The 27,962-nt window shown below is 35.9% G+C and overlaps 1 protein-coding gene across 25 annotated transcripts in view; it reads left to right on the top strand.

The window, feature by feature from the left end:
• Positions 1–27,962, top strand: part of CNX2 (cofactor of nitrate reductase and xanthine dehydrogenase 2) — a 130,160-nt gene that overhangs the window by 87,320 nt on the left and 14,878 nt on the right. For 10 of the 25 annotated variants that reach the window (XM_089819971.1, XM_089819969.1, XM_089819964.1 and 7 more), the window contains 2 exons: positions 8,869–8,970; positions 17,959–18,179. In XM_089819971.1, the coding sequence (XP_089676097.1) occupies positions 8,869–8,952 (84 nt within the window). In that variant the 3' untranslated portion in view covers positions 8,953–8,970; positions 17,959–18,179. Of the gene's footprint in view, positions 1–8,868; positions 8,971–10,204; positions 10,751–17,958; positions 18,180–27,962 lie in introns of those variants that run through there. The other 15 variants (XR_016362270.1, XR_016362269.1, XR_016362274.1 and 12 more) reach the window with 6 other exon arrangements.

Genomic DNA, 27,962 nt, shown 5'->3' with positions numbered 1-27,962 from the left:
ATCACATGGATAACAACTCCTATAGCACCTTATAATGATGATGTGATGAAGAAAGTTTTGCAGCTGATTATGAAAAGCTTTCAAGGGTTATATGACGACAAAAGCCCTGTCTTTGTTAAGAGGGTTAAGATCTTAGAAATTATGTGAGAGGTTAGGTAATTTACCATTATGATTGACCTTGGTAATGATTTGATTCTTCAAATATTTCAATGCTTCTTGGCTGAAATCAGGAAGCATCATCCAGACATGTAAGGGCTCGCATGCACACCATGATATCCTTAATCCTTGATGAAAATGATGAAATATGCAAGCAAATTTAATTAAATTTGTTAAATATTTGGAGGAAGGACCAAGCTGTACCCCCTATTCCTTATGAGTTCTCAAGAAGATTGGTTGAACATAAAATTGAATGGTTCAAGGAGCATATGACTGAAAACAAGCTGAGATCAATGGGCTTATAGGTTGCAAGATTTCCAGAAATGAGCAAAAACAAAATGAGAAGACAGCAGATTTTGCATGCTAGCAAAATTGGACATTTAATCATGTTTGTGGGGATTGTAATGAGGAGAAGGAAGTCAAAGAAACTCAGACCAGCAATGAAGGTGGTAGGAATTTCACAGATTTTCCCCAACAAATTAACATAACTATTGGTGCGAAATGGATTCAAATATTGTTCGCAGTATGGTTTCTACAAATCTCTACATCGGTGACTTTGAGGTTGTAATTGGCACACACTCTATTGAGGATAGTCTCACTCTATGTGAGAGCAAGTTGGTATCTCAAGATGTTTCCAAAAAAGTTTATAAAACTTCATATCATGAGAAATTGTTTGAAAATGATGAGTAGCATCAGCCTTGACTTTGCATGCAGATCAATCAAACAGGGGTTTGGAGGCCTATGATGGCATTGATAACACTTGTGAAGGGGATGATTTATAGGTCCTTTATAGCAGCAACTCACTAATGCACGATGGTGATCTGGATGTCCAGTCAGAAAATGCATTTCAAAATGACAATAATGAGAGGCATGCTTTGAAGTATCAGCTTAAAGTTATTGAAGATATGGTTGTTGCAGCTTTAGTGAGTTATGATGATACTCACAAAACCAATGAGGATCTCTACAGGGAAGCTTAGATGGAAAGGAGGCAAATGGGAATGGAAGGTGATTCTTTTATTGCTGACTTGCAGGTGGTTAGAGTAGCCCTTGAAGCTATTCTGATTATATGTGTTTTCTATCACACAAGGATCATATTTTGAAGGTTGCTGAAGTACATGCTGATAAATTGGAGCAAAAGGAGGGTGATGTTAATGGGCTCATTAAAGATCTTAAGGATACAAGAGAAATATTAGAGCATACACAAATTACTCTTTTGGAAGTAGAAAATCATATTGTTGCCACTACTCAATACAGGGAACAGGATGACAAAGGATGGTCCGAGTTTTTCCAGGAAGTAATTAAGGAACATAATAGCATACAACAGACTTATGACTTGGATAGCTGCCCCAATTGAGTAGGTAACAAATCTTTGAATTAATCATAACCTCATTATGAGTTGGATAACTTTCAATTGGTTGACAACTCCTTACTTGAGGTGGATGTGGATTGGACCTTTGATAATCCACTCTTCAAGCTAGATGGGGAAGAATTTTCAGATTCTAGTGGTGAGAATGAAAGTGAATGCGTGTTTTGGGGCCTAGATACAATTTCTAGCAATTAGGGATGGTCACAGAATTGGAGTGGTAGACTAGTTTCTAGGATTAGTACTGCTGCCCAATTGATCAGCCTACACATGAGTTCAGATTTGGAGCCACAGGTGTGCAGGAAAAATTCATTGGTTCATCAGATGAGTGGTTTTGGGTTGAGGATGGTTTGTAGATATGTTTTATTTAGAGACATGAGTTATTCAGCTGCTTCCTTACCTGTGATTTCTATGTATTCAGTGGCATTTCAGGTTGTCTATCGTTGTGCTAGTTCTTTCCTAGTGTGGGTGTTGACTTCAAAGTACTTGTATACTTTAGTGCAACTTGTTGCAGGGCATTTCTTGGGCAAAATTCAATTATTCTTCATGTTGTTTTGGGATAATTTAAGCCATTATTTTCTCTTCTTAACTTTAGTTTGTGCACTTGCTCTGAGTTGGGTGTGATGGAATGCTCATTTTTCTTACACTAGCAATTAGAGACAAACGGTTGATGACAAGTTTACAATAGATGACTGTATGAGTATTACTTGGATCATGATTGACATGATGTCTTATGAGGTGGTCTCTTCCGAGCTCCCATGGCAAAACACATCCTGGCTTTGGTCTCATGCCCTTTAGAGTTTTCAGACCTATGAGAGTTGTCATGCATTACATTAGCAACTTAGGTTGGGCTGATATGTTTTATTTTAAGCCCATAGTAGGTGTTAACTACTTCCATGGGAGATCGCTTGTAGTTGGGGAGTTATTCCATTATGGTAGCTTTTTGGGATACTCCAGCCTCTTCATATTTGACAACCATGATTACATGATAAGCTGGGCACTTGGTATTGACTTGCCCCGTACATTACTTCAGCATGGGTTTCGTGAGTGGCCTCACAATTCTAGAAATGTTTTTTTAATCAGAGTTGAGAAGTTGTATGGTAGAGCAACACTCTTGAGGTTTATTTGGGATCTAGGTATTTGAATTCAACATGCAATTGCAAATTGCATGAGGGCAAGCAATCTCTTGAAAGGGAGGACTATAATGTCCCCTTTTTCCAGCTTTTTCATCATGATCAATTGTTAGCCCTATTTGGCTTGGTCTTGTGGACTAACCATTGACATTTCAAGGATTCAAGAGAGAATTAGCCTTGGCAGTTTCAATATCAGGCCAATGAGAGTTGATTTAGCAGGGTTTTTGAATACTTACTATTTATATTAAGTTAACAGGTTCCATATATTTGAGTTTTCAAAGTTGGACTTGGAGCGTATTGCCGACATCTTTTTGTTGAGTTATCACACATGGTTTAGTGAGTCTGATTGGTTATTTTTTTAAAAGCTTGAAGATCAAATAGTTTTAATAAAGTGACTTTTAAATTAAATTGCATATTAATAAGTCACTTTATTATTGTAAGGTCATATTATTCTCTTAAGTGGAAAAAGGACAATTTAAAAAATGAGAACTAAAGTTGAAGAGACAAGTAGAAGAATGTGACGAGTCGGGAAGCTATCAACTTTCATTCACAGAACTTGAGGACAGAGACCTTCAAGCTTCTTGAAGGATTGGATGCAAACCCAATTCATCATTTGTGTAGGCACTAGAAGCACAGGTCCACCACAAACTACCTTTGCTGAAGAAGCTCAATTTTGTTGGCGAATCACAATACAATTGACTAAAAATGGAAATCACTACTCACGAGCGCAATCATTTATTTTCTTTTGATAGATAATGGGTAAGGCTGTTTAAAAAAAAAAAGAAATTTACATTCTTAGTTCGATGTGGGCACTAGGAGGAAAGAATTGAAAAAAGAAAACTTCCGATATTGCCCAAAATTTATAAAAGTTCAAAAATGCAAAATACATTTACATCAGATACCATACTGATGCAGGAGCATCTTTGGTTCTTGGGAATATTGCATTGACCAAAAATATTTACTTTATTTCTATTCTAGTTTGTTGTTCGTGGGACAACCCTTGCTGTTCATGTTTGTTCCTTCTGCGAAGTTGGTTCCTTAATGTGGACCTATCATGGATTGTTGCCCTTTGTTTGTAGAAATTAATTTCATCTTGCGGGAAAGTTATCCTTCATCTTTGCTCGAGGCTTGCTTTATGTTGGCATAAACGTACAAAACTTGGCTTCAGCGAGGTTCATATGATTATGTGACATCCTATGGCTTTAGAGAGATCTTCTTGGATCATGTGTGGACCTATCCTTATGTTCGCAAGCATTAGTTTGCTTAGTTGTGTGGTTGGTGATTTCCCTTTTGGGATAAGACCTATATTTTGTAATAAATTGTACTTGTCAGCCAATTTTTGGTCCTGATTGCTAAATATTTTTGATCTAGGATATAAGCTAAAAGTTAAAATTTAGGAGGTTAAGAAATGTAAAATACAAATGAGCACCAGTGGTGGAGGATTTTTCTTGTGAGGAAGATTCGTTTCTTGGCTAAGAAAGAAACAATATCGTATCTCATAGAGTACATCAAAAATAGAGTATGTAATCAGACTATTTGGATGAAGCAAATGTTAAGAGATATTGGGATTGAGTTTACAAAGCCTGTTATCATACAAGTACAACGAGTATGTCAAAGAATCCAATGTTACATTCAAAGACAAAGCATATATCTATTATCACTTTTTGAGAGAGAAAGTTGCAAAGAAAGAGACCAGATTGGAGTATGTTAGCACAAAGGAGCAGATAGTAGACATATTTACAAAACCTTTGGCTATGGACACATTTGGGTACTTAAGAGGTATGCTTACGGTTATGCCCCAACCTACTTTTAAGCAGTTCATGCAGAGATTGCATTAGTCTAGTGGTAATAGAGCACTATTTCTTTATCTGGACTGGATTTTTTATGCTTCTCCTATGGGGGAGTATCTATATTTGAGCCAAGTCATGAAGGATTCTTGGTACTAGTATTTAACAATGTCTTTGGACACTTGAGCTTATTAAAGATCATACTGAGAGAATTGACATAATGATGCCTTTGTCATTGATGTCAATGGGCGACAGATAGTACATGAAAAACATCCTATGGAAGATTATCCTTTGAGGGAGAGATGAGTACATTATACTTGATACATCCCATGAAAAAGATCATTTTATGGGGAGAGATGTGTGTGAGGGAGAGATTCATGATGATTGATGAAGAGGATTTAAAAAGATGCTGATGTATGGGGGAATAACACCTTCCTTGTGCATGTTGGTTATTGTATGATGGCATTCATGGGTAGCATGAATGGGGGAGCAGAGACATAAGAGATATATTTGGTTTTCATGGAACTTGGATGTTTTTCATCTATGTTGCCATCAATGCCAAAGGGGGAGATCTGATGGTATTCCTATTGGGGGGTGTCCTAGCAATGTTTAAGACGTGATCCAGTGGTTATATGTTGCATTCATGAGAGAGTTTGTCATTGCTGTCAACATACTTGTTATTCCGTGAAAATTGGCAGAGAAGTAGACAGAGTTTGGCTTTGCGCGGCTCGAGGACTGAGGATAAGTTTATGCGCACTTGAGGAGATGTTCTACAGTGTGTCTAGATGCTACAACTATGTGCGCATACATAAATATGAAGAGTGTATAGAGTTATGAAGGATTTGGTAAAGACAACATTTAGATAGTGTTTCTGGAAAGTGGGTATTGATATTCGGATTTTGTCTCCTAACAGAGATGGAATTTGGTTGAGTGAGTTAAGGAAAAGGTAGAAGACATGTTGAAGATGCTTTGGTTAAGTGAGCATAATTTGATGGTCAACAAGTGAAGAAGACTGCAAGCCGACAAATTACTTGTAATTATGAAAAGGTGTAATATTGTAATGTAACGTGTAATGTAATATCTTAAGATTTTCCTATATTATTATTGTATATTGGGAAAGCCTCAAGGCCGACTCAATAATTTGTTTTAGGACTTGGTATAAAGGGAAAATGTTTTCCTTGGTTGTAATCATTAGTGAGATCATATTGTAATATACGAGCTTGAATGCAATTGCCTTTTGGATCAGAGTAGAGATTGGTGTAGTTGAGGCACGGTGAGCTTACACGGAACTGTATTTGGCAAGATAAGCTATTGTTGGACAATTGTTAACTAACATTTGTATTATTCAGGGAGGATAGTACAGAAGTTGTTTGGACAATGGGTTATTCTATCTTCCCTTCAACTCCTAACAAGGTTGGCACAATTCCTAACAAGTATTCTATGTCTCTTAATTAGGACTCATATGTGTAGATTGTATTTAATTGACTCCTAATAGGGTCCATCCTTTCACAAGGAACTCTTATATTAGTGCATCATCTTTTGGGCATCATTCCCACTAGGGGTTTTCCTTTGATCAAGGGTTTCCCTAGTTAACAAATCTGGTGTTATTGTGTACAGTTATCTTTCTATGGTTGTTGCATCTACTTCTTACATGTTTCAGAATCAATAAAGATGTTGAGAGTTGTTTTAATTGGATAACTTATTCACCCCCTCCCTCAGTTATCTTGGTGGACTTTACTTTCTAACACCCTTTAAGTATCCCCACACAATCTCAACTGAGAAAGGCCCTCCCTGCCCAGATTAGGCATGGGACACCCCTGTCTTGCCACTGAGCATCTTGGTGTTAGGGTGTTGGCTAGGCTGCCAGCTAGGCTATGGAGTCCTTCCGATCAACCCATCTATCCAAATTTTAGCAACCCTGACCTCTAGTGATCACAGCAACAAGCATGCAACTAAACCTACCCCACAATTTGACAACAAGAATAGTACCATTTGATCACCATGAGCTGACTCAATCTACAATATTGTTTAAGTTCATTAATTGTTTATTTTATTTCTGATTAGTTTGCCTTTTCTTGCAGCTATAACTCATTGTTCGTTTACTATCAGCCCCACACTCTTCATCTCGACCTTGCTGATCATCCTTGATGAACCTCAGTATGGTTGTTTATATCCTTGAACAAATACTATTTATCACACTCAATTACTTATTGCCCAGCTTGGGCTTATGACAAATATTTACACAATGATCTCATGTTATTTATTATCAGTTTCCTTAACCCACTGAGAGTGCTTCCTCTTATCTTAGAGGCATATTGAAGATGCCCTTGAATAAGTATTGCACGGGGTTAGAGATCCTTCCTATTCTGATTTAAGTTTTGAAAGAACAATCGTAACAATATGCAATAGTTAACTTTGATCCTTATGCATGCTTTATGCAAACAAGGCACTCAATTTGGAGCTAGTCCATCTGGTTCTATCTAATATCAATGTTGATTTCAGAATTCCAAACTAGAATTTCCAGAGCCTTTTAATATAACAAAATGGCAAGAAAAACTTAGAATGCACGACTTGATAGAGGTATTATCACCCTCAAGTGCTAATTAAAACTAGATTCCTTGGTATGGCTCCTTGCCTGTAGGTTCTAGCAACACTGTTACAAATGAATCATGGTCAAGGAGCAAGCTGATTATGTAAGAAATCTCATGTGCAGGCCCACGACACTGTAGGTGCAATCTCAAAAAAAGGCCATTGAGATATGAATGCTAATAACATTGAGAAACACAACACTGAATGTGCAATTTGCAGCAAAGCTTATGTAGTATGAAAATGCTATTGCAATTATGGTGCACGACACTGCATGTACAAATTCGTAACAAAGTAATATGAAATGCTATTGCAGATATGGAGCATAGAACTATGAATGAAGCCTACAAATGGAAAATGAAATTGCCAAAAATCTAGCATATGTGAATGCCCCCACTGATATATAATGAATTGCATAAAAAAGATTGGCTTCTTGCTCTTCGTGGGCATGCTCGATTATGAGCAAGATAGAGAAGATGGCAACATCATGAGTTATGCTCAAGAGCCTAAAAAACAGTTGATAATACATATGACAACACAAATGGTATAAAGGCCCGATGAAAATTATAAAAGACAAATATGACCATTGGAAAATATAAAGGCCGATGACATGAAATAATATTAAAAACATTGCCAAAGTTGGAAATAGTAATTAAAATATCAGCATAAGATGAAAATAATATTTTTACTCCATATGTTTATCATAATAATACTTTATTAGTATATATAACAATTATTCTTTGTTTGATTTATGCTTATAAATTTCTTTTAATTATATATATACACACACACACACACACACCTTGCTTGCCTAGTCCGGTTTTCCCTTGACCAAGATGGTTTAGGACCCATACTTGTTAGCTGAATGGTAGTTGGTGCCCTCATGCCCTTTCCTCTTCTAGCAATGCTTCCCCCCTTCATCGCATTCTTGTGAAAAACGTTTATCAAGGTAATCACATATATCCAAGTTGTTTAATCAAAATCGAATAATCATATTAGCTAAACTACTTGCCCTTGGTATAACATCATAACGAAACCATTATTCCAAGTTCCCATGAAATTATAACGAATAACCAACACTTCCATTTCACATAAACCATAACAATCAACTTAACCAATCAACTCAACTTTGCATGAGGTTCCTAACAGCTATAAGGAATATTTCATAATCAAGCAAAAATAGGGATGTGACAAATATATAAGTAGATATGTTGTGATCTATGTTAATGTTGATTGCATACAAAGTACTTCTTTTACGTGAATATATTTGATTTGGTCTGTGTTTTCTGCACCATCGTAATTAGCAGGGATATGCTATTTCATTCAATCAATATTTGCATAAAAATGTTGTTGACAGACATGAAATGTATTATTTTTTTCATTACTTGTTTCTCAAATATCGCCAATGAGAAATTTGTTTGCTTTCTTCCTTTAGAAATTCAAAGTAGGTATATAAATATAAATAGAGTTGAGGTTCATTTTGGATGATTGTAAGGTACGTGGTATATTCTTACTTGAAATTAAATGTCTCAATAAAGCACATACCTTGTTGGAAAGTTTTGGTCATGTTGTAATTGGTTTCACATCTTTGCTATAATGACTTTTGCAATGCATTTTATTGTTTCCATTTCGAATGAAGTTTTCTTCTACACATATTTAACAATATTATTATTGTTAGATACTTTAGATCAGTGTTGACTAGAATAGCAGATTTGATTTGATGGACATGACATTAATTCTTATAACAAATTCATTCAAGGAATCTATTCAATTATGAATTTTCTTTACAAGGTTACCAACATGTAGCTAATATTATTACTTGGTTGACATCTAAAATGGACAGGTAAAAAAGAAAAAAGCTGCTCATGCTGGCATGCTTGATTTAGCGAAAACACCAAACAGACCAATGATTCACATAGGTGGCTGAGTTATGGCATTTTAACAGGTATTGGTATGATATTTATACTTATTTTTTAAAGATAAAATCTCAGAGTTAAATTACAGATATAGGTACACGAAAACTAGGAGTTCACTGATTTATACCGAGTCTTGACACACATCTGGAAAATTGACTAAGAAATACTGGTGCCATATCTAGTGCTGATTTTAATTTGTAGTATACCTCTTTTAGGGTATCTTGGAGTAGAACAAACTTCCGTTTATCTTTTTAGAGCATTAACTTCTATTACAAATGTTTGAATTTGTCCATCTTTCATTCAAATTGAAGTGTCTACTTCCCTAGTGAAACATGCATAAGTAGTACTTTTTTCTAAAGTTGCACAGGTTTCTAGACTCTAGACCTGAAAGAAACCTCAAGAAAAATTGAAGTCACCTATAGCATAGAGCTCAATGGGACCACAGAAAGAAGTGCTTTAATATGCATATTAGAAATTGAAGAAAAGCATGATTCCTGTCAGCATTCTTCTGTTACCTGTCAAATTTATGGCAAAGATTAATTTATAGTCCTCTTTAATGTTAAAACTCTAAAAGTCTAAATGCTTTGCAAATTACTCATATATCACTCTTTGATGACTGCAGCGTTGTCAGTAATTGCTTTAATATCAGACGAAACTGTTGTGAACACCTTGCTAAGAATGCTTTGAAGTTGATTTTGTTGATAGTGCTTTGAAAGTCTGCAATTATTTTCGTATTGTTGACAAAAAATTTTCCTTTTCACAAGTAACATGTTCATATTGGGAGTGCGAATCACAAATGCATAGATACTAGATTCTTTAAGTTTAACAGGGACATAGGGGTATACATTTGGCCAAAGTTGTCCCTATAGAGCATCACATGCCTTTACATTCAACAAGTCTTGATTATTTGTGGGCTCCTTGTGATCCATTCAAATTGACCAATAGAGCAATAATCTTTTGATGATTTAGGATATTAAACAAATTGTTTGGCCTGTGAAGTGATGTGTCTGTGTATGGAATAACATTCTTTTATTTATTTTTCTGTTTTAAAATGTTTTTGTCTTTGTACTATGAAGTTTGCTCCTTTGTATTGCCTTATATCTTTTGAAAACTTAATGGTTGACCTTCTTGCATGAGATGAGCACTAATATATGCCTTGCATATTTTGGTATTTTTAGAAGTTTCTCATTTTGTTGTACATTGCATGCTTCACTATGGCATTGCAATTTTTGACTTCAACGGTTGTATGTGTCCCTTTATTAGGTACGTGCTGGTCAATGGAGTGACAATTTTTAACAAATTTTAATGGTCTTTTACTTCATAGAGGCACACTCCTATTTATTGATTAACATTTTCATTTTTTGAGATTTCATGCATCCCTTCAGAGAGGTGTGCATCTTCTAAAAGGGAAACAAAATTTCATCGCTTTGTGCATTTTCAGTTTCTTGCCTTTGAGCTTTGATCTTTGCCTTGTTCGATGTGTTGGAAAGCTCCTTCTAATAGCCTTGGAAAGACACTAGAGATAAAAAAAATGACATTGCTGACTATGACACGGATTCAACATAAAACATGGAGAATTTTAAGAATATTAGTTAAAAGGATGACTTAAACTATAAATTATTTGTATGTTAACAAGTTACAATAGTGCTATTGGTATTCATTTTGAACTTCCTTTATAGGATTACTAACTCCTTGGTTGTACCTTGAGATCTCCACTCAAGCATCTAGATGATGTTAAAGCCGTGCTTTCGACATGTTATACTAGATTTTTTTTGTTTTATGTTCAATTTCAAGTTAATTTTCATAGTATGATCACCGATAAATATTCATTGTTGCTTATTTTTAATGAATTCAGTAAATTTCATTTTCGAATGATCTTTATTTAAGAGATGGGGCATGGTTTTAGCAAGTTTTCCTCAATTTTGCACGTAGCAGTAATTTTAAGTAGGATTCTTCCTATGTATAAAAGTTTTAAACAATTGTCTAACGTCTATATCAAGTATGTTATTAGTTTTTTTATCAATTTTTGTTGAGAGCAAACAATTTTGGGGAAGGGCGGAATGTGAGGTCCCCTTTTAGGAATTAGAATTAATAATAAATAATAATAAAAATAAAATATAAAGAATCAATAATAATAACAAATTTAAATATAGTAGAATCTAAAATGGATTAAATAATAATTTAATTAAAAAGAAAAATTAAAAAAACCAACCAAACATATAAAGAAAAATAAATTAGTTGTTGGTTTATTTTACTTTTCTTTATATAGGAAAACTCTCAGGAGCAGGATGTTACACCTTCTATCCCCAACACTATTTCTATGCATCTCTAATTTATCCCCATACGTCCCTAGGAAAAATAAACCTACAACTATTTTATGCCCTCCATTCACCCCACCCCCCCTCCCCATTGCCACTTAATTACTCCCTCTAGCATTTATGAGGTTGTCAAATCTTTGAGATGTAGCAGAGCGGTTGACGAGGAAGGGTTCCAGGTGGAACTCCTCAAGCTTGGTATTTTGGTTGGGGGCTCCTACCTTCCCATGCTCTTTAATAAAGTTGTGTGCACCAGTTTTTCGGACCATTGGTCGAGATGATTTATCTAATTCATAAATTTGGGTGAGTTTCAGACCTCGATAACTACAGGACCATCATGATCAAGCATACCTTTGCCAAACTCCATGCCACTGCTTTGAGTGTCATTCTTACCGGTGTACTTGATAGGGGACATTGTAGGGCGAGAGAGGTCAGGTAGGTTTGGGCCAGACTTTCAGATCATGGACAATATCTTGATGTTGTGGACTATCATTGAGGAGACTTGCCACCGTTTAGCGAAAATCTATTGCTAGTTTGTGAATTTTCATAAGGCATTTGATTTTATCCTCCGGGTGCTACTTTTAAGAGACTTAGAAACTTTGGGGTTTCAAAGACTACTAATGACGATCATAAGGCTCTACAAGACTGTTGTGGGCAGATTGAGGACTTTCGAGGGCTTTTCGTTCCCTATCCAGAAAACTATTGGGGTGAAGGAGGGATGCCCTCTCTCCCCTACTTTGTTTGGCACTTATATTGATTAGCTTGAGGCTTTCCTCCAGGATTCCTCGCTCCCCAGTGACAGTTGCTACTTACACCAAGTCATGATCTCTATTTTCCTCTCTGTCGATTATGTGATTCTTCTAGCATCTTCTCTTGAGGGGCTTCATAGGCTTCTTGATAGGCTGACCTCTTTTTGTGACCAACGTCAACTTGTTGTTAACATGAGTAAGACTCGGGATATGGCCTTCAACTATCTAAAAACTTCACACCTCCATTTTTGTTTATAGGGCCAAGTGATAGAGATCGTTTCTTTGTACACTTACCTCAGGGCAAAGTTCTCTTGCCCCCGTTTCAGCTTGAGACCCATTGTTCGGCCTAGGATTAATAAAGGGCTAGGCTACCTTGCCATGTTAGAGAGACAATGCTTTAGACACCTTTTTTAGGACACTTCCTCCAAATTGTCCCTCTTGGACTCTTTGGTTAGACCCATAGTCTTATACGGTTTAGTGGTTTGGGGCGCCTCCTTCTTGGATTGTGACTAGTCCTTGGTTGAGTTGGTTTAGATGCTTTTCCTTAGGCGTATCATCAAATGTCACTATTCCACTCCTTGGAGTGTTATTTTGGCGGAGTTTGGGGCTCACCCCTTCAGACTTGTGGTCATCTTTGATCTGGTTTGGTTTCTTCATTGTCTCCGGGGCTTTGTGGATTCAACTTGTGGCCGACACATATATTCCTACTTGGCTTACTACTCTTCAGTCATTGTTGCTGGTTTTGATCCATCCACTAGGGCTTGCTGTTGGTATGCTCAAGCCGCTTATCTACTGGGTTCGATTAGGATCGAGATTGATCATCTCCCTCGCTATCAGTTTTCTCTAGATGCTCCCACTCATCTACTCCCCTCTTGTCAGGAATTGAACAGGCATGTGAGACTAGATATTTACAAAAAGTACATTAGGACGACTTGGATCAACCCTCTGCAAGGGTTGTGTTCGTGGATGGTCTTTTATGCTGAGCATTTCTTAGATATCCGGGATGGGATTATCGTGCATCCTGTATATTTTTCTCGATGTTGGTGCCATGCCCTTCATATTTCTCTTGGTTCCAACTTCCTTGAAAGTTGGATCCCACTAGCTTAAATACTAGACTGACCATCACGTTGATAGAGAGGACCATATTTGCCATTTATGTACCTTGGCAAAGACGGAAACAAAGATTCACTTCCTCTTTCGTTGTCTCATCTACTATGAGATCAGAGGGAGGTTTTACTGTCTTTTCCAAGATTGCAAGTCCTTATCGACTTTTTTCAATTACATTAACCAACATTGCCTGGTGCTTTATCTTCAGGAGGCCACTCAACTTTAAGACTATACTTTGCAACTATTTTTTTCCTCAGCACTAGGCTTTGGATTAGTGTATCACCGACTTTTATGTGCCCATGTCTCCTGCTAGGGGCATGAAACAACAATTCTGCACTCCTACTCCCAGTCACATTAGATCAGTGAGACCCTGTTCAGGACTCACCGGACAACGACACTCCTCATCTAACAGTATTCAGAGGCATTCCAAGACCCTTACTTGCCCTGTTCCTTATCCTTTGGTGATAGGCTTCTTCCAGCCAAGGAAGGACCCCTAGTAATTTTCCTTGGTGTCTTTCTTTGCTTCTTTGTTGCTTTATTGATTTGTTCTTTCGTGGGCACCATTTGGTGTCCCTGCTGTGGGTGGTTTCCCTTGTTTGTAACTTTCAGTCCCTTAGACACTTGTTGGTCTCTTGTTGGACATTAATAAATTTATCTTATCTTATCTCCTAGCCTCTTGCCACTCTAGTTTTAGTAGGCTAATGTTGCAAATTCTTCATCTGAAACACTACATTTAATGGAGGATCATGAAAATGTGATATGAAGCATTCATTAAAAACTATGCACATAGTTTAAGCTATAAGTTTTGAATTATATAGATAGATAGATAGATAGGTTGTTTATTTAAGCTAAAAAGCACTCTATACTCATGTTTTTGATGTATACTTGTGTAAGCGATCAAAGTGGCTTCTATATGATTACTTTATTGAGTTTCTAAATTTTATTTGTTGAAGGGTGTTTTGTACAAATATGAACTCTTTAGAAATCTCTATTTTTGATGTTTTTATCAATGTGTCAAGTCTTCTGAATTCTTGGCCAAGTTTGAGTGGTAGGTCCAAGTCTGCATAAAAATCAGTGTGGCAAGTTTCAGTGACTCTGAGTCCTATAGCATTGCTGTAATTAATGAGACTGGACTTGGCAGTATGTTTTTGGAATTGCATTTGGAGAATCCACTGAGATTAATAGAATGTTGGTAATGTATTTATTGTACTATTTAGTCCAATTGACCTACTTTGGTTATTTACAGGTGTTTGTAGGGAGTAATTGGACATAGGGGCCTGATGGAAATATTGTTATTGATGTCAAAGGAAAGTAAAGAGAAAGCATTGTTCAGAAGGGTCTTTGATATAACTGAGAAAGTTGTGTTCATATAGTTCAATTATGGTCAACTTTATTTGTGAAGTATCTGACTACATGATTTGTGAAGTATCCGACTACATGAGGAGATAGATGCACCATTATAAGCAGTGACTAAGTTTATAAGAGACAACTATGGAGAAGTTTGATTATATTATGGACAACAGCATTGAGGACATGATAACAAAGAGTAATATGCATTAATTTGGATACTAGCACAAGGATATCTGCTTTGGAACTAATATAATTAAAAGTACTGAATACGTATGGCTTGATATTTATGAATGATACATATCTAAAGTCAGAAGACAAGTCTTAAAAAGTCATCAAATGAATGAATATATTAATAATCAATCTATTCCACGAAGCTATGAAAATAAGTTGAGATGAAGTGGCAGAAAAGATAAGTCAAAATTGCCATGATAATAAAATGATCATTTCAGCTATGTGATAATTGATAAACAATATTGTGGGTTTCCAAAAAGGCAATGGTAGCAACGATGGTATACATTGAACTGTTTTTCAAAGACAACCATGACTTACAATACAAGAAAGTGGGAGTCCAGAGATGACAATAGAGAAGTGATTATTCCCCATATGAGGAATAGGAGGCATGTGTGCATCGCATAATAAAAGACCAATAGTGTTTGAATCAAATTTCTGAGTGCATAAAAACAGAAGAAGGGTTCAAACAGTGACAAAAAGGAACTATCAGATCAACATTACGGTTGGAAGAGATGGACAGGAGTAGAATAGAATCGAAGGAGCATTTAGTGATCAGAAGGATGGAAAGACTCGCAAGCATGAGACAAGAGATTCCAGTGCTGTTTATACTTCCTAGACGAAATGGATTATACAAACAAAGAAAGCCATATTAGCAGCGATATATGGCATATGTTATTGAGTGATAACAAAAGAACTTACAACTTGTACAATATTCACAAAATTAAACATAAAAATGAAAAGCAGATTAAAGAATTGTGATGTTGCTATTAGGGTTCAACTATGTAAAATATCTCCTACTTACCAAATTAAAGAATGTTAAGCACTAAATAATGGAATACATAAACCAAAAATAAAGGAAACTCGTGAGAGGACCCTGATTGCAAGAGGTTGTAGATGCTTAATTGGTTGATCATAGGGGTACAATCATGTGATAGATCCCATGTCGTTTTGGTTATTGCAAATGTACGAAGTTTTTCTCTCGAGGCAAATAAGCAAAATTCTATCCTAACTATTTTGTACATATCATCTTGAAAGAATCTTTGAAAAGCTTTGTAGCACCCATTAGTAACTTATTCATCTGCGTGTGCTGTTTCTTTATCTGATATAGCAAGTATTTCCTACAGTACCTCTAAGACAAGGCATATGAGACGAGGTGCAATGGAGTGGTCATCTTTTTGCAAGGATGATGAATGATTGTTTCGACCTTATTGCATAAGATTTCACATTGTGTCAGTCATTCTCATGTGTTTTTTATGGAAATTTTTACCTTCTGCCATTATCTCCATGCCATCATACACATCTTCGAACAAGGTCTGTCTATAACAACAAATCGGAGCATAGTCATGATAGAATTGGTCTAATCCAATACAAATTGCACAAAAGCCCATCATCATCCAAGACTGATGCCTTGACCTTTGAGCCCTCTAAATGTGAAGCTTTTCGTACACCTGAATTGTTGGAAATAACCATTTGTTTCAATGCCATTTGCAACTCGATAAGTCATGTCATAACAATAGCATGAGATGCAAATCGAGTCTCAACAACCTAAGCAAGTTAATAACAATATGTCAATAAATATTGAGCAAAGTTATATACATTTTTAATAATTCAACATGACATAAAATTTATTTAAATTAAATAAATAATTTGAATTTAGTAATACAATTTACCTTCAACAACTCCAATTTGGAAAATGATCTGAATATTGATTGTGACAGTTGATGGTTCATTACAAACATCTGTATGTCCTTCCCCTCTTGGTATATTTGTTTCACCCAATCTATTTGAGTGCCAATTTGTTGCATGACCAATTTGAGGGAGTGTATGGTGCATGGTGTCAAAAAAATATGGTCATACAAACCCTCAACCAAAGCACCTGCACCCCTACAATTTTTGGTGTTGTTTGTAACCACGTGGACCACATTCTCAATACCTACTATTTGTATGGCTTCATTGAGAATTTTGGAAAGGAACTGTGCATCTTTTACTTCTCATTTACAATCAACTTCCCTTAAAAATTAAAAACATTGCTCCTTTTGGGGATATTGCAATCACATTAATCAATGGTTGTTTCTTGTATCATTCCATCCATAAAAAAACAATAGAAATACCTGAAGCTTTCCAAGAATTTCTAACAAGTTGGTGAGATCTCTCTATAGAAGTCCTCTCATTTTGTGATAGGGTGGTGCACACCTTTTCATACTTGGGACTTGTGTAATCAACTAGTGCTTTATTGATGGCTGCCACCATCCCCTTTCAATATGGTGATGGCTTGATCAACCAGCTCTCCTTCCTCCATTTTAAATGTTGTGTTCAATAGACCTCTTTTGTAGACAGAAATTTCTACTTTTTCTTCCTCTTTTGGTGTAGGTACTTGCTAGAATAGATGTTTGGAGGATACAACTAGTTCAGTGGGTAATTGCATTTTTTTTCTTTTCGGATGGAGGTTGATAAGAAGTTTGTTTTGATCTTCTAGCCAATTTATCAGCCTATTCTTGTTCTTTTATAAATTTTGTTATTTGTGCATTAGACATCCCTTTCCTATCTTTGTTTTTGCACATTCCTATTCCTTTATCGGAAGGGCCCATAAAATGAAGTTTAACTCCAGAATATGAACTATTGAATAGTTTACTGTCACATACATTATACTCCAAATATATGATCCACCTCTTGAACCTGCTATATTCTTGTGGTATGTCTGTATAAAGGAGATCCTACATCAATTTTGAATCTATTGGCTCCTTTTCTCTACCTGAACTTTGACTACCACTAGTGGTCATTCTTGCACAATACAATCTGATTTCTTCTTGTTATAAGAAATTTAGTAAATTTAAATTAGAAAAAAACTATGAACGTCAAGTATACAAGTGCAAAAATAAATATACAAAAATCTTAAAATAGATAGCTAAACTTTTTTCTTTATTTCTTTAAAAATAAAAAATAAAAGAACTTGAAAAATTTCTTCCTGAACTTGAATATCAAAGAGTTAGAAGTTGAATCAAAGAAATAAAAACCTTGATGGGCTTGCCTTCTCATATAATCCACTTGTGGTTCCCAAGTGCTTGTCCATATACATCAGGTACTAAATAATGCAAAATGTTTTGTACTATTTTCAGTTTTACTCACACAATTATGAGATTTTTAATACAAATTTGAATTGATTCAGCTGTTGTTATTTCTCTAGTATAGTTGAACCTTACTTCCTGGCATTTTTGTTTGCAACTACCTAGTGGCTCTTAAATTTTGTATGTCTCATATGTTTTAGGGATCATCACTTCATGGTGTAAGTTATAGCCACCTATTACTGCACGGGAACAATTATTTTGGTACCTCCAAGGTAAATGTTGAATGGACATTTAGTTGTTTTCATTGTTTGGATTGCTAGTATGAATGGTGTATGATAAAGAGGATGGACTCTTCAAATTAGGCTGCAACTAAATGTATTATTATATAGTTGAAAGAAAGTAATTTCTATTGTTTTGGAAACATGTGATTTATAATGTCATTATCTCCTTTCCAATGTTTTATTGCACCTCTAGAGGTCATTGCATTTCCCGTTGCATGTTAGCAAACATTGTAATGATAAGTTATTTCATTTTATTAAATATACATTACAATGAGCATCATAATAGTATATGAGACGTCATAAAAAAACATTAAGTACATAGAAGCATAAACCTTTTCGAAAATAAATCGGCAAACCAAAGGAGTAGGATTTTTTGAAAAATTCAAGAAAAAATGGGGGAAAAAACAGATTTACAAAAAAAAAAAATTGAAGAAAAATAGTGAAAAACTATTTTTTTTAATATTAAAAGGCATTTCCACAACATAGATAAATTAAGAGCAAATAAAATATAGATTTCAACCTTTCAGTTGTAGGAAATAGATTTTTATTGTTTATATTCGTATTGTTGCTTACATTGCACAAAACATACCACAATAGCATAGATGGAGACTTATGCCAAAATGCCAATTACAATATAGAATCTGACGTACAAAATCAACCTATAAACTAAGTACAGAGTTCCAAACAATCAAATGTAGCCAATGACATGCTAGGAGACATCACCCTTATGATGCATCTCCTTGGAAATCGCCCACACTAACTCCTGTGACATATGAGTTGGAAGGCTGGCTTCTTCCATGAGTTATGAATCATCAGGCTCAATAACATAATCATCAACATCATAATCAGAAGGTGCAACATTCCACTAGGAATCTGGATCAATCTCATCAAGGTCAATGAAGGAGTCTTCCTCAATAGTTCCTGTTTTTGTCCATGTACACCAAGTCATTCATCTGTTTTTGTCTTGATAATTACATTTCTCGAAATGTTTGTGTTAAAAAATGCTCGAATTATGTTTACAAGTGGTTGCCTAAGTGTGAGATTAAATATTGCCAAGTCTATGAAGTACCTAAAATCAAAATGAATAGTAAAAAATAGATTTTTTTGTTTATATTCATATTGATGATACATAGGAAAATATCCACTAACTTTTTCAGAAGGTTGTTGCCAAATATTTGTCTTAAGTCTAAGATCAAATATTGGCCAAGTCTATGAATTAATTGAGATCAAAATTTATCTGACATTGATCTTGCTACTGTTAGGAATTTATCTAGAGCAGAAATTTATTTAAAGTAGAGACCATTTTTATGTTTTCAAAGAATTTCATTGTGATTGAGGCAATGAGTTTTGTAGGGGCAGTTCAATATTAGACAAAGCTTATCAAGTGATATTTCACAATTGTAATGCTTTTTATTCCATAATGACAATCGGTAAGTCCTTTATATGGAGTAGAATTCAACAAAAAGACATTTGTTTAGTTGGAATTAAAGGATTAGCAAGCCACCAGTTCTGATAACTACTATTTCAAGTGCAGATTAATGTTAATGATGAAATTAAAATATTAATTATAATTTAAAAATCCTAAGTTACCGGTTCGGGTTTGGTTCCAAGTTTGAAGTTCAAGAACTGGTTCACAAATTCGTCAAAATTTAGAAAGGGGTTTGGGTTCGTTAGTAGAAAACATATAAAAATTATAAAAAAAAAATATATATATATATATTTATGAAGTATGAGTTAGAATTAGAATGTAGCATAGTAGTATAAACACATTTAAATAACAGAAACACCATAAAACCGGTTCGGGTTTGGTTCCAAGTTTGAAGTTCAAGAACTGGTTCACAAATTTGTCAAAATTTTGAAAAGGGGTTTGGGTTCGTTAGTAGAAAACATATAAAAACTATAAAAAATATGTGTATATATACAGATTTATGAAGTATGAGTTAGAATTAGAATGTAGCATAGTAGCATAAACACATTTAAATAACAAAAACACCATAAACTTGTAATCATAGTGATCTTACCATCATATAGTCATAGTGCTCATACCATAAATTTAAGCGTAACTGAATTAAAAGTCTCTTGTCTTAATAAGGGAGAGTTTGTGGATGAATTAAGCTATAATATCCTCAAAAAGAGAATAGATAAACCACACTATTTTCCTTAATCTTTCAAATGAATGTAGTTAAATCTGAGTTCTCTCTTTGATAGACTTGCTTCAAACTTACAAATATCATAAAAAAATAGCATATAACAAAGATAACATATTTTAAGTTTAACAGATGGTTTGCTTTCAGTTCCAGCCGAGAGCAAATGACAAAGAAAAGGATTCTAGAGTTTACTCAACGAAATAAACATGCATGCATTACAATCAATAGGGTAAGATCGGTAACCAGCATTGGAAATAACTGATGTTGGATGCCTGAGAGTATTTGTAACTTGTAAGCATTCATTTATTCTTCAGTTGTGAATGCTTGAATCTTTAACACAGCTTTCAAATAAGAGAAATTTAATTCTGTTTTGCTAAAAAAATACTTTTTTGCTGTCCACGGGGCTCAAAAAGCCTGTGGTTCGAACTTGGTAAAAATCATATATATATCTGAATATATTAATTGTATATTAACAATACATACGCATTATAAATTTCACATCTTTTTTATCAATAATATTTCTCTTGTGACTGGAGCTATGAACTAGTGAGGCCACAAATTTGGGTAACCTCGTCCCCGAATTCAGCACCCAAGAGCTGCGAGCACAAAAGCCCAACAGGGACACTAAGCTCAAGGGGCATAACCAACACACCCAATGTGGGTCTAACACAAGGTTTGCGAGCATTGCTAGCCGAACGACGATCTTGAGAGCTGGCCATCGTTATCTCCATCTCCATTGACTTGAACACCATGATCTCTCTATTATTTCTCCATATATGTGCACCTATCCACCATCACACACGACAACTAAGGCGAAGCCAATCAACATTAACATTATTTTTGGGCCAAGTGGGGATTTGAACCTTGGTTGCACCATTAACAATGCAACCACAACAGCACAAGGTGATCCCCATAAATGTTACATTATTTATAATAATTTATTATACAACTATTTTTTTTGCTTGGTAAATATTGCTTTGTATATAGTTTGAAAGAAATTACATAAAATAAGAGTATTGTCTACAATACCATCCTCCCCCCACCGATACATAACATTTTGAGATTGGCCCTCTAACCCTCTTGCACTTGGCATTCATGGTAATTCTCCATTACATACATAGCGATTTAATTGCCCATATACATGCAAAATACAAAAAGGTATGCACCCATTTCAACTTCTCAAAACAATAGAAGGGTGATTCAAAATGTACAATAATCGAACACAACAAAACCTATCAGCAAATAATTGATGAGAGTCACCACCCAAAAGCCACGTGCGTCATCCTTGTTGTTTTGTTATTTCTCTCCACTACATCTGCCCCTTGGCTTTGCTTTGCTCTTCCCTATCCTCGACCTTGTTTGTGAGCTCCTCTATTGGCAATTCCACAGCCTCGATCTCATCTATGTTCTCTACATGTTCTCTTCCATACTTGCTCCTCATTTCCTTGCATATTTACCTCTACAACATCAATGCCCCTTTAGTAGTTTGCAAGTTGGAATTTGAGTCTACTCTTATTAAATTCCTCCTTCCCAGGCCCGAGTAGAGAACCAACTCCCAGTTAGTTGTGTAGTCACTCGGGATTTTCTACATCTTCCTTTGCTCCACCTTCCTCTCCTCTCTGTTTATTCGCGCCTTCCTCAGTATGGAGGTATAAACATGTCCCAGATTTCCTGGGACTTGTGCTCAATCCCCCACATTTGTGCTAAAACCTCACCCTTGAATTTAGTATATAACTATTAATAGTCAATAAAAATTCAAAATTTGAAAACTCTATAATAAAATTAGTTCGTTGCTTCCCTATTAAAGGGCCATCTATAATAGCACATAATAGTTATAACTTTATAATTATTGTATAATATTAGTTATATATTTGATTACACCATAATCCATGGGGCAAGGTGTGTAGAGAGCTTGGGTCACGTTGAAATTGCAATTTAGAGAAAATTCATTAATTGCCTTAACATTATCTCATGTGCCCCCACAATTTAGGATGCTGGAGACCCTTTAAACTTTGGTTGTTGATTGCCATTTCTCCTCTTGCTCCTTCATTTAGGGCTTTTAAGAGGTCAGAAAGAAAACCAAAGGGATAAAATAACAAATTGTTTCCACATGATGCAGGAGCATCCTGGACTTGTTGGCAATCCTACATGATTGGAGGGATTTTGGCTTGGAGTTGTGGACTTAGGCAAAGAAGGAAGTGTAACTCGGTCATTGAAGGGAGCTCAGCGTACACTGTGCTGCTCGACATTCACTAGGAGCTCGACGTACATTGGGAGCTTGACATACACTATGGTGCTCAACATGCATTGGGAACTCGACAATGCTTGGGAATTTATTGATGCTCGGCTTGGTCTTTCTGACGCTCAATTTAGTCTTGGTTCTTGTTGGTGTCGAGTTGTCTGTGAGCCAACTTTAGGTGTTTAATTTGTGTTGTAGCTGACTTGTGGCTCAACATATATTTAATGTAAAGGATTAATTTAATTTGTAATGAATTGGGCTGACTTGTGGCTTAGTTAGGTATAAGTAGGGGGTTTTGTGGAGTCTTTAGGCATGATCATCCATCTTGGAGAAGAGGATGAAGGGTAGATGCGAACTTTGAAGAGTTAGAAGTTGTGGCTTAAGAACCAAAGAATAGCTTGGTGGACTTGAGGTACAAGTGTGGTTTCTTCTTGGTGTTCTTATCCAGTTATGAATCTGGACTAGCTAGAATTGAGATTGTAAGTTGGATCTTGTGGGATCTTGCAGAACTAATATTGTAATTGCCATTTGTATATTGCATGTAAACAATTATATCTATGAATAAAGAGTTGTGATTTGGTATCAGATCTTGCATTTGTGTTGCATTGTTGTTGTGTTTCCGCTGTGTGGTTATTTGTTGGGGGCTAGGACATCTCCATTAGGGATTCTCCTACCTTGTACTACATCAAATGGTAAGAAAGGTGTTGTGAATGATTTTACAGTACAAGACAGTCAACCCAAGCAAGGAGAGAGTTTGCTAGCTTGGTGAGTACTGGTTGGTCAGAAGACATTGGATTCTTGTCAGGGACTAGTTTGTTCAAGACTTGTTGTGAGTCTGGTGGTAAAGTCTGCAGGGTGATTGTGGATGGTGGTAGTACTAATAACCTTGTTGATGAGGAGATGGTTCAAAAACTTGGTTTGAAGAGAGTGAGACACCCTTATTCTTATAGGATTGGCCGGTTGCAAGGTTAGCCTGCTTTGGAGGTGAGGGAGCAATGCCTTGTTGATTTCCAGATTGGGTAGTATAAGGATCAAGTGTTGTGTGATATTGTGGACATGAACAGTTGTCATGTGTTCCTTGGTAGACCTTGGTAGTATGATTGCAGGGTTGTGCATGATTGTGTCAAGAATGTGTTTACTCTTGAGAATGGTGGCAGGAAGTATTCCCTGATACCTTTGCAGAATGAAGAGCTTGGTAGGAGGAACTTAAGTATTGGCAGCCGAGTTGAGTTGAAGGATTTTGAAAGGGTTGGAGACCTGCATGGAAAGCGGACCTGTAACACACTTAGAATGGATATGAAAAAGCAGAAGAACAAGGGAAAGAGTGTACAAGTTGAAGACTTAGATGATATGTATGTGAAGAAATAGTTTGGGATTTATGTGCTAAATCCTAGAAGATGTTCTTCCAGCTACTGAGAACATCTTTTCGAACCTGGGGTGTCTGATGTAGGAGCTTCCTGAGTTGGTAGGCAATCTTGCATGATTGGAGGGATTTTGGCTTGGAGTTGTGGACTTGGTCAAAGAAGGAAGTGTAACTTGGTTATTGAAGGGAGCTCAAAAGATACTGGGAGCTCGGCGTACACTATGGAGCTCAGCATTCACTAGGTGCTTGGCGTACACTGGGAGCTCGACGTGCACTAGGAGCTTGGCAATGCTTGGGAATTTACTGATGCTTGACTTGGTCTTTCTGATGCTCGATTTGGTCTTGGTTCTTGTTGGTGCCAAGTTGTTTGTGAGCCAACTTTGGGTATTTAATTTGTGTTGTAGCTGACTTATGGCTCAACATATATTTAATGTAAGGGATTAATTTAATTTGTAATGAACTGGGCCGACTTCTGGCTTAGTTGGGTATAAGTAGGGGGTTTTGTGGAGTCTTTAGGCATGATCATCCAACTTGGAGAAGAGGATGAAGGGTAGATGCGAACTTTGAAGAGTTAGAAGTTGCGGCTTAAGAACCAAAGAATAGCTTGGTGGACCTGAGGTACAAGTGTGGATTCTTCTTGGTGTTCTTATCCAGTTATGAATCTGGACTAGCAAGGGATTGAGATTTTAAGTTGGATCTTGTGGAATCTTGCAAAACTGATATTGTAATTGTTGTTCGTATTTGGCCCTAACCCGGAAGGCCTTACAACCGGGCATATTGCATGTAAACAGTTATATCTATGAATAAAGAGTTGTGATTTGGTATCAGATATTGTATTGTTGTGTTTTCACTATGTGGTTATTTGCTGGGGGCTAGGACATCTCCATTGGGGATTCTCCTGCCTTGTATTGCATCACCACACCAATTCCACATTGAATTTCTTTCATCATGGATCAACCCTATTTTTGAGTGATTCATCAATTTTGTGAGCTTTTGCTAGGGTTTTATAGGTTTTTGCACTGATGTTTTACGCTTTTTTGCCATTTTTTAGGAATTTTAATGTGCTTTAAATGCAAAAAGGTGATTGAAAATTGTTTGAATGTTTGGTCAACAACTTTTTTATGAAGTGGGATTCTTTAGGGAATAAATTGGTTCGCTCTAGGATTTAGGATTTTTTGCTTCTATGATTTCTTTTTTTGATCAATAAATGACCTTTGGCCTTAACAGTTTGTGAGAAAATTATGAATTTACAAGTAAAATATTTTTCCATTACACCTAGTGAATGGTATAGTTCTTTCCCAAATACAACCAGCTTGAATTCTCACTTCACAAACTTCCTTCTGTCAAGTTTTGAAGAAAATCATTTCTTAAGGTTCCTAAAACCTGCATAAAATTTTCTTCTTGCAAACATGGAGTTAAAAGTAACGCGATATAATATCATCATTGACAATAATTAAATGATTTCAATCAAGACATGTATCATAAAAATCAAAGCTGAAATTTTTGAATTAACCATACTTAGACTACTCAGTAAAGTCTAAGGATCATAACAAGTTTAGATAAATTGAAAACCATCGATATTAAGCCGATTGAAATGCTCCGTATTTAATATCATTCAATGTTAATCTACCAATTTTAATGAGTATTCTTGGGGTTCATGATTAAACCATTTAGGGATTCGAAAATAGAATAATTACTAAGCCATCTTTACTCCTAATTTAACCCTATATGATAGTCTAATAATAACAAGCCTGAGTTCGCTTAAAGTTCCATTTTATGCCCATAAGTAATGTTGCTAGTATTGTATTTATCAATGTTACGAGACTCGGTCTCGCCTCTGACTTGGAAAGTCAAAATCCGACTCGGCCACGGACTTGGCGACCGGAGTCGGCAAGGACTCGAAAAATTGAAAAACTCATGAAATTCAAATATTTTAAAGAATTTTACAATTGTTTCATGCATTTTTTAGTCAATTAACATCAAATACACAATAATTGAGATAAATAGAAGCTACTTAATACACATACACAACATACACAATTTTGCATAGATCACATAAGTATAAAAGCGAATTTTTGAAGGAAAAAAAACTAAATAACATAATATAAAGTTATAAACTATAAAGTAATAAACATAGTGTCACTCCAGTATCAAAGACTCAAATGTCTACAATATTCATGGATTACAAAATCCATGGTATCAAATTCAAATGTTCAAAACATATATCAAAATAACAACTAGAGCCATCCTCTATGTCCTCCTACGAGTACGCCTAAGATAAATCATAGAAGACTCTAGAGCCATCCTCTCTGCCTGTCTCTAAGGCTGACCCTCAACCTCCTCATCCTCATCATCATCATCCTCCTCACGCACAGAACCCTCGTCATCAGCCTGGGATCCATCACTCCTAGCCTCAAGGTCCTCCACTCTGTCTCCTCGTGCTCTAGCCTTCTCAACTGCCATCGCTATTGCCTCACCCTCTCAATCCATCTGATCTACCCACTCCACATCTTCATCACTGAAGACAGGATCATCCACCTCTGTGTTCCACTCTACATGAGGATCAACATTCTCTAATACAATTGGTGTTGTATCGGTGCCAAGGATCTGTCTATGGCGAAAGCGAAGGTTGTAGTGAACAAAGACAAGATCATTTAATTTTTGCACTACTAACCTATTGCGCTTCTTTGAGTGTATGTGCTCAAAAAGACTCCAATTACGTTCACATCCTGATGCACTAGATGGCTGGCTCAAGATGCGAATCGCAATCCTCTGTAAATTTGACACCTTTGTGCCAAACATCTCCCACCATGCATCTAAAACAAGAACTTTTTGAATCATATCAATCACTTTGAATTTATCAAATTAAGATGGTAATAGAATTACTATTAGAAATTAGGATATAGAATCAAAGATTTTTAGTGTTTACCAGGCATCAATGCTGTCCTATTTTTCTTACACAACTCTCGTGCAAATAAGTCCCCTTGAGCTTTCTTAAATAGCTCAATCTCATAGACTATATCTGTGCTAACTGCTGAATCAGGTAACATTCTCTCTACAACATCGTAGAGGCCACTCCACACCTCATCATCAGCCTTGAAATGTGGGCTGAATTGGTAAGCTGGATTAAGGAAGTAGGCCGCTGCATGTATAGACCTGTGAAGTAGATTGTGCCATCGTCTATCAATGACATCCCATATAGGCCCATACCTATCTCAATTCCCTGCAAAAAAAGAGTGAATGGCCTCCTTCACCCTATCCATGCCCTCATAAATGTAGCCCATTGAGGGCTTCTCTCCATCAGCAGTTCGTAGGAGAACAATAAGCGGCTTTATAAACTGCAATCATTATGAAAGTTGGAAAAGAAATAATCAGCTTTAAGTTTTTTCTTTAAAAAATGAACAATAATTTATAACTAAATTTCATAAACAAAATAAAGTTGAAATGAGGACAAAAAGGAAAATTACCGTCACAATATCAACAATTGGTGTCCAAAAAGAAGGCTCGTCAAAAATATGATCAGCTGCAGCAATCCTTGCAGTGGTCTTTGCATATGATGATGCAAGCCACTCCTTACTGACAAACATGCGTCTCAAACCTTCCTTTGAATCAAGCAAGGATTTCAATGTGAGGAAGTTGATTGCAAATCTAGTGACTGCTGGACGAGACAACTCCCTTTGCTCATTTTGTTTCCTCATGAGGTTGAAGACCCATGTATGATTATATATGAATTTGCATACACTCTTTCCTCGCTCTATAACTGTTTTTATCCAAGGGAGTTTACCAAGATCTTCTAACATGAGGTCAATGCAGTGAGCAGCACAAGGAGTTCAAAATAGGTGAGGGTGTCTCTCCATAAGAAGCTTTCGTGCAACAACATAATTTGCTGCATTATCAGTAACTATTTGCACCACATTCTCCTCACCCACATCTTTTATCACTTCATCCATTATCCCACAAAGATATTCAGCATTCTTTGTTTTTCCTGAGGCATCAATGGATTTCAAAAAAACCATGGCAACTGAAGAAAAAGAAACAAATTAGTATAATGATTAATGATGAATCATAAATCATAAATTCAAAATTTATAAACTTAATCACTTTAAGTACAAGTTCTACTTCTAAATTTTTAATGTCTAAGACTCTAAGTACAATTACAGTTTACCTGATGAAG

This window comes from Cupressus sempervirens, chromosome 3 (genome assembly GCF_028749045.1).
Source record: "Cupressus sempervirens isolate cs-2001-9-10 chromosome 3, ASM2874904v1, whole genome shotgun sequence".
In the NCBI taxonomy this organism is placed as follows: domain Eukaryota; kingdom Viridiplantae; phylum Streptophyta; class Pinopsida; order Cupressales; family Cupressaceae; genus Cupressus; species Cupressus sempervirens.
This window is presented reverse-complemented; position numbering and strand designations above follow the sequence as displayed.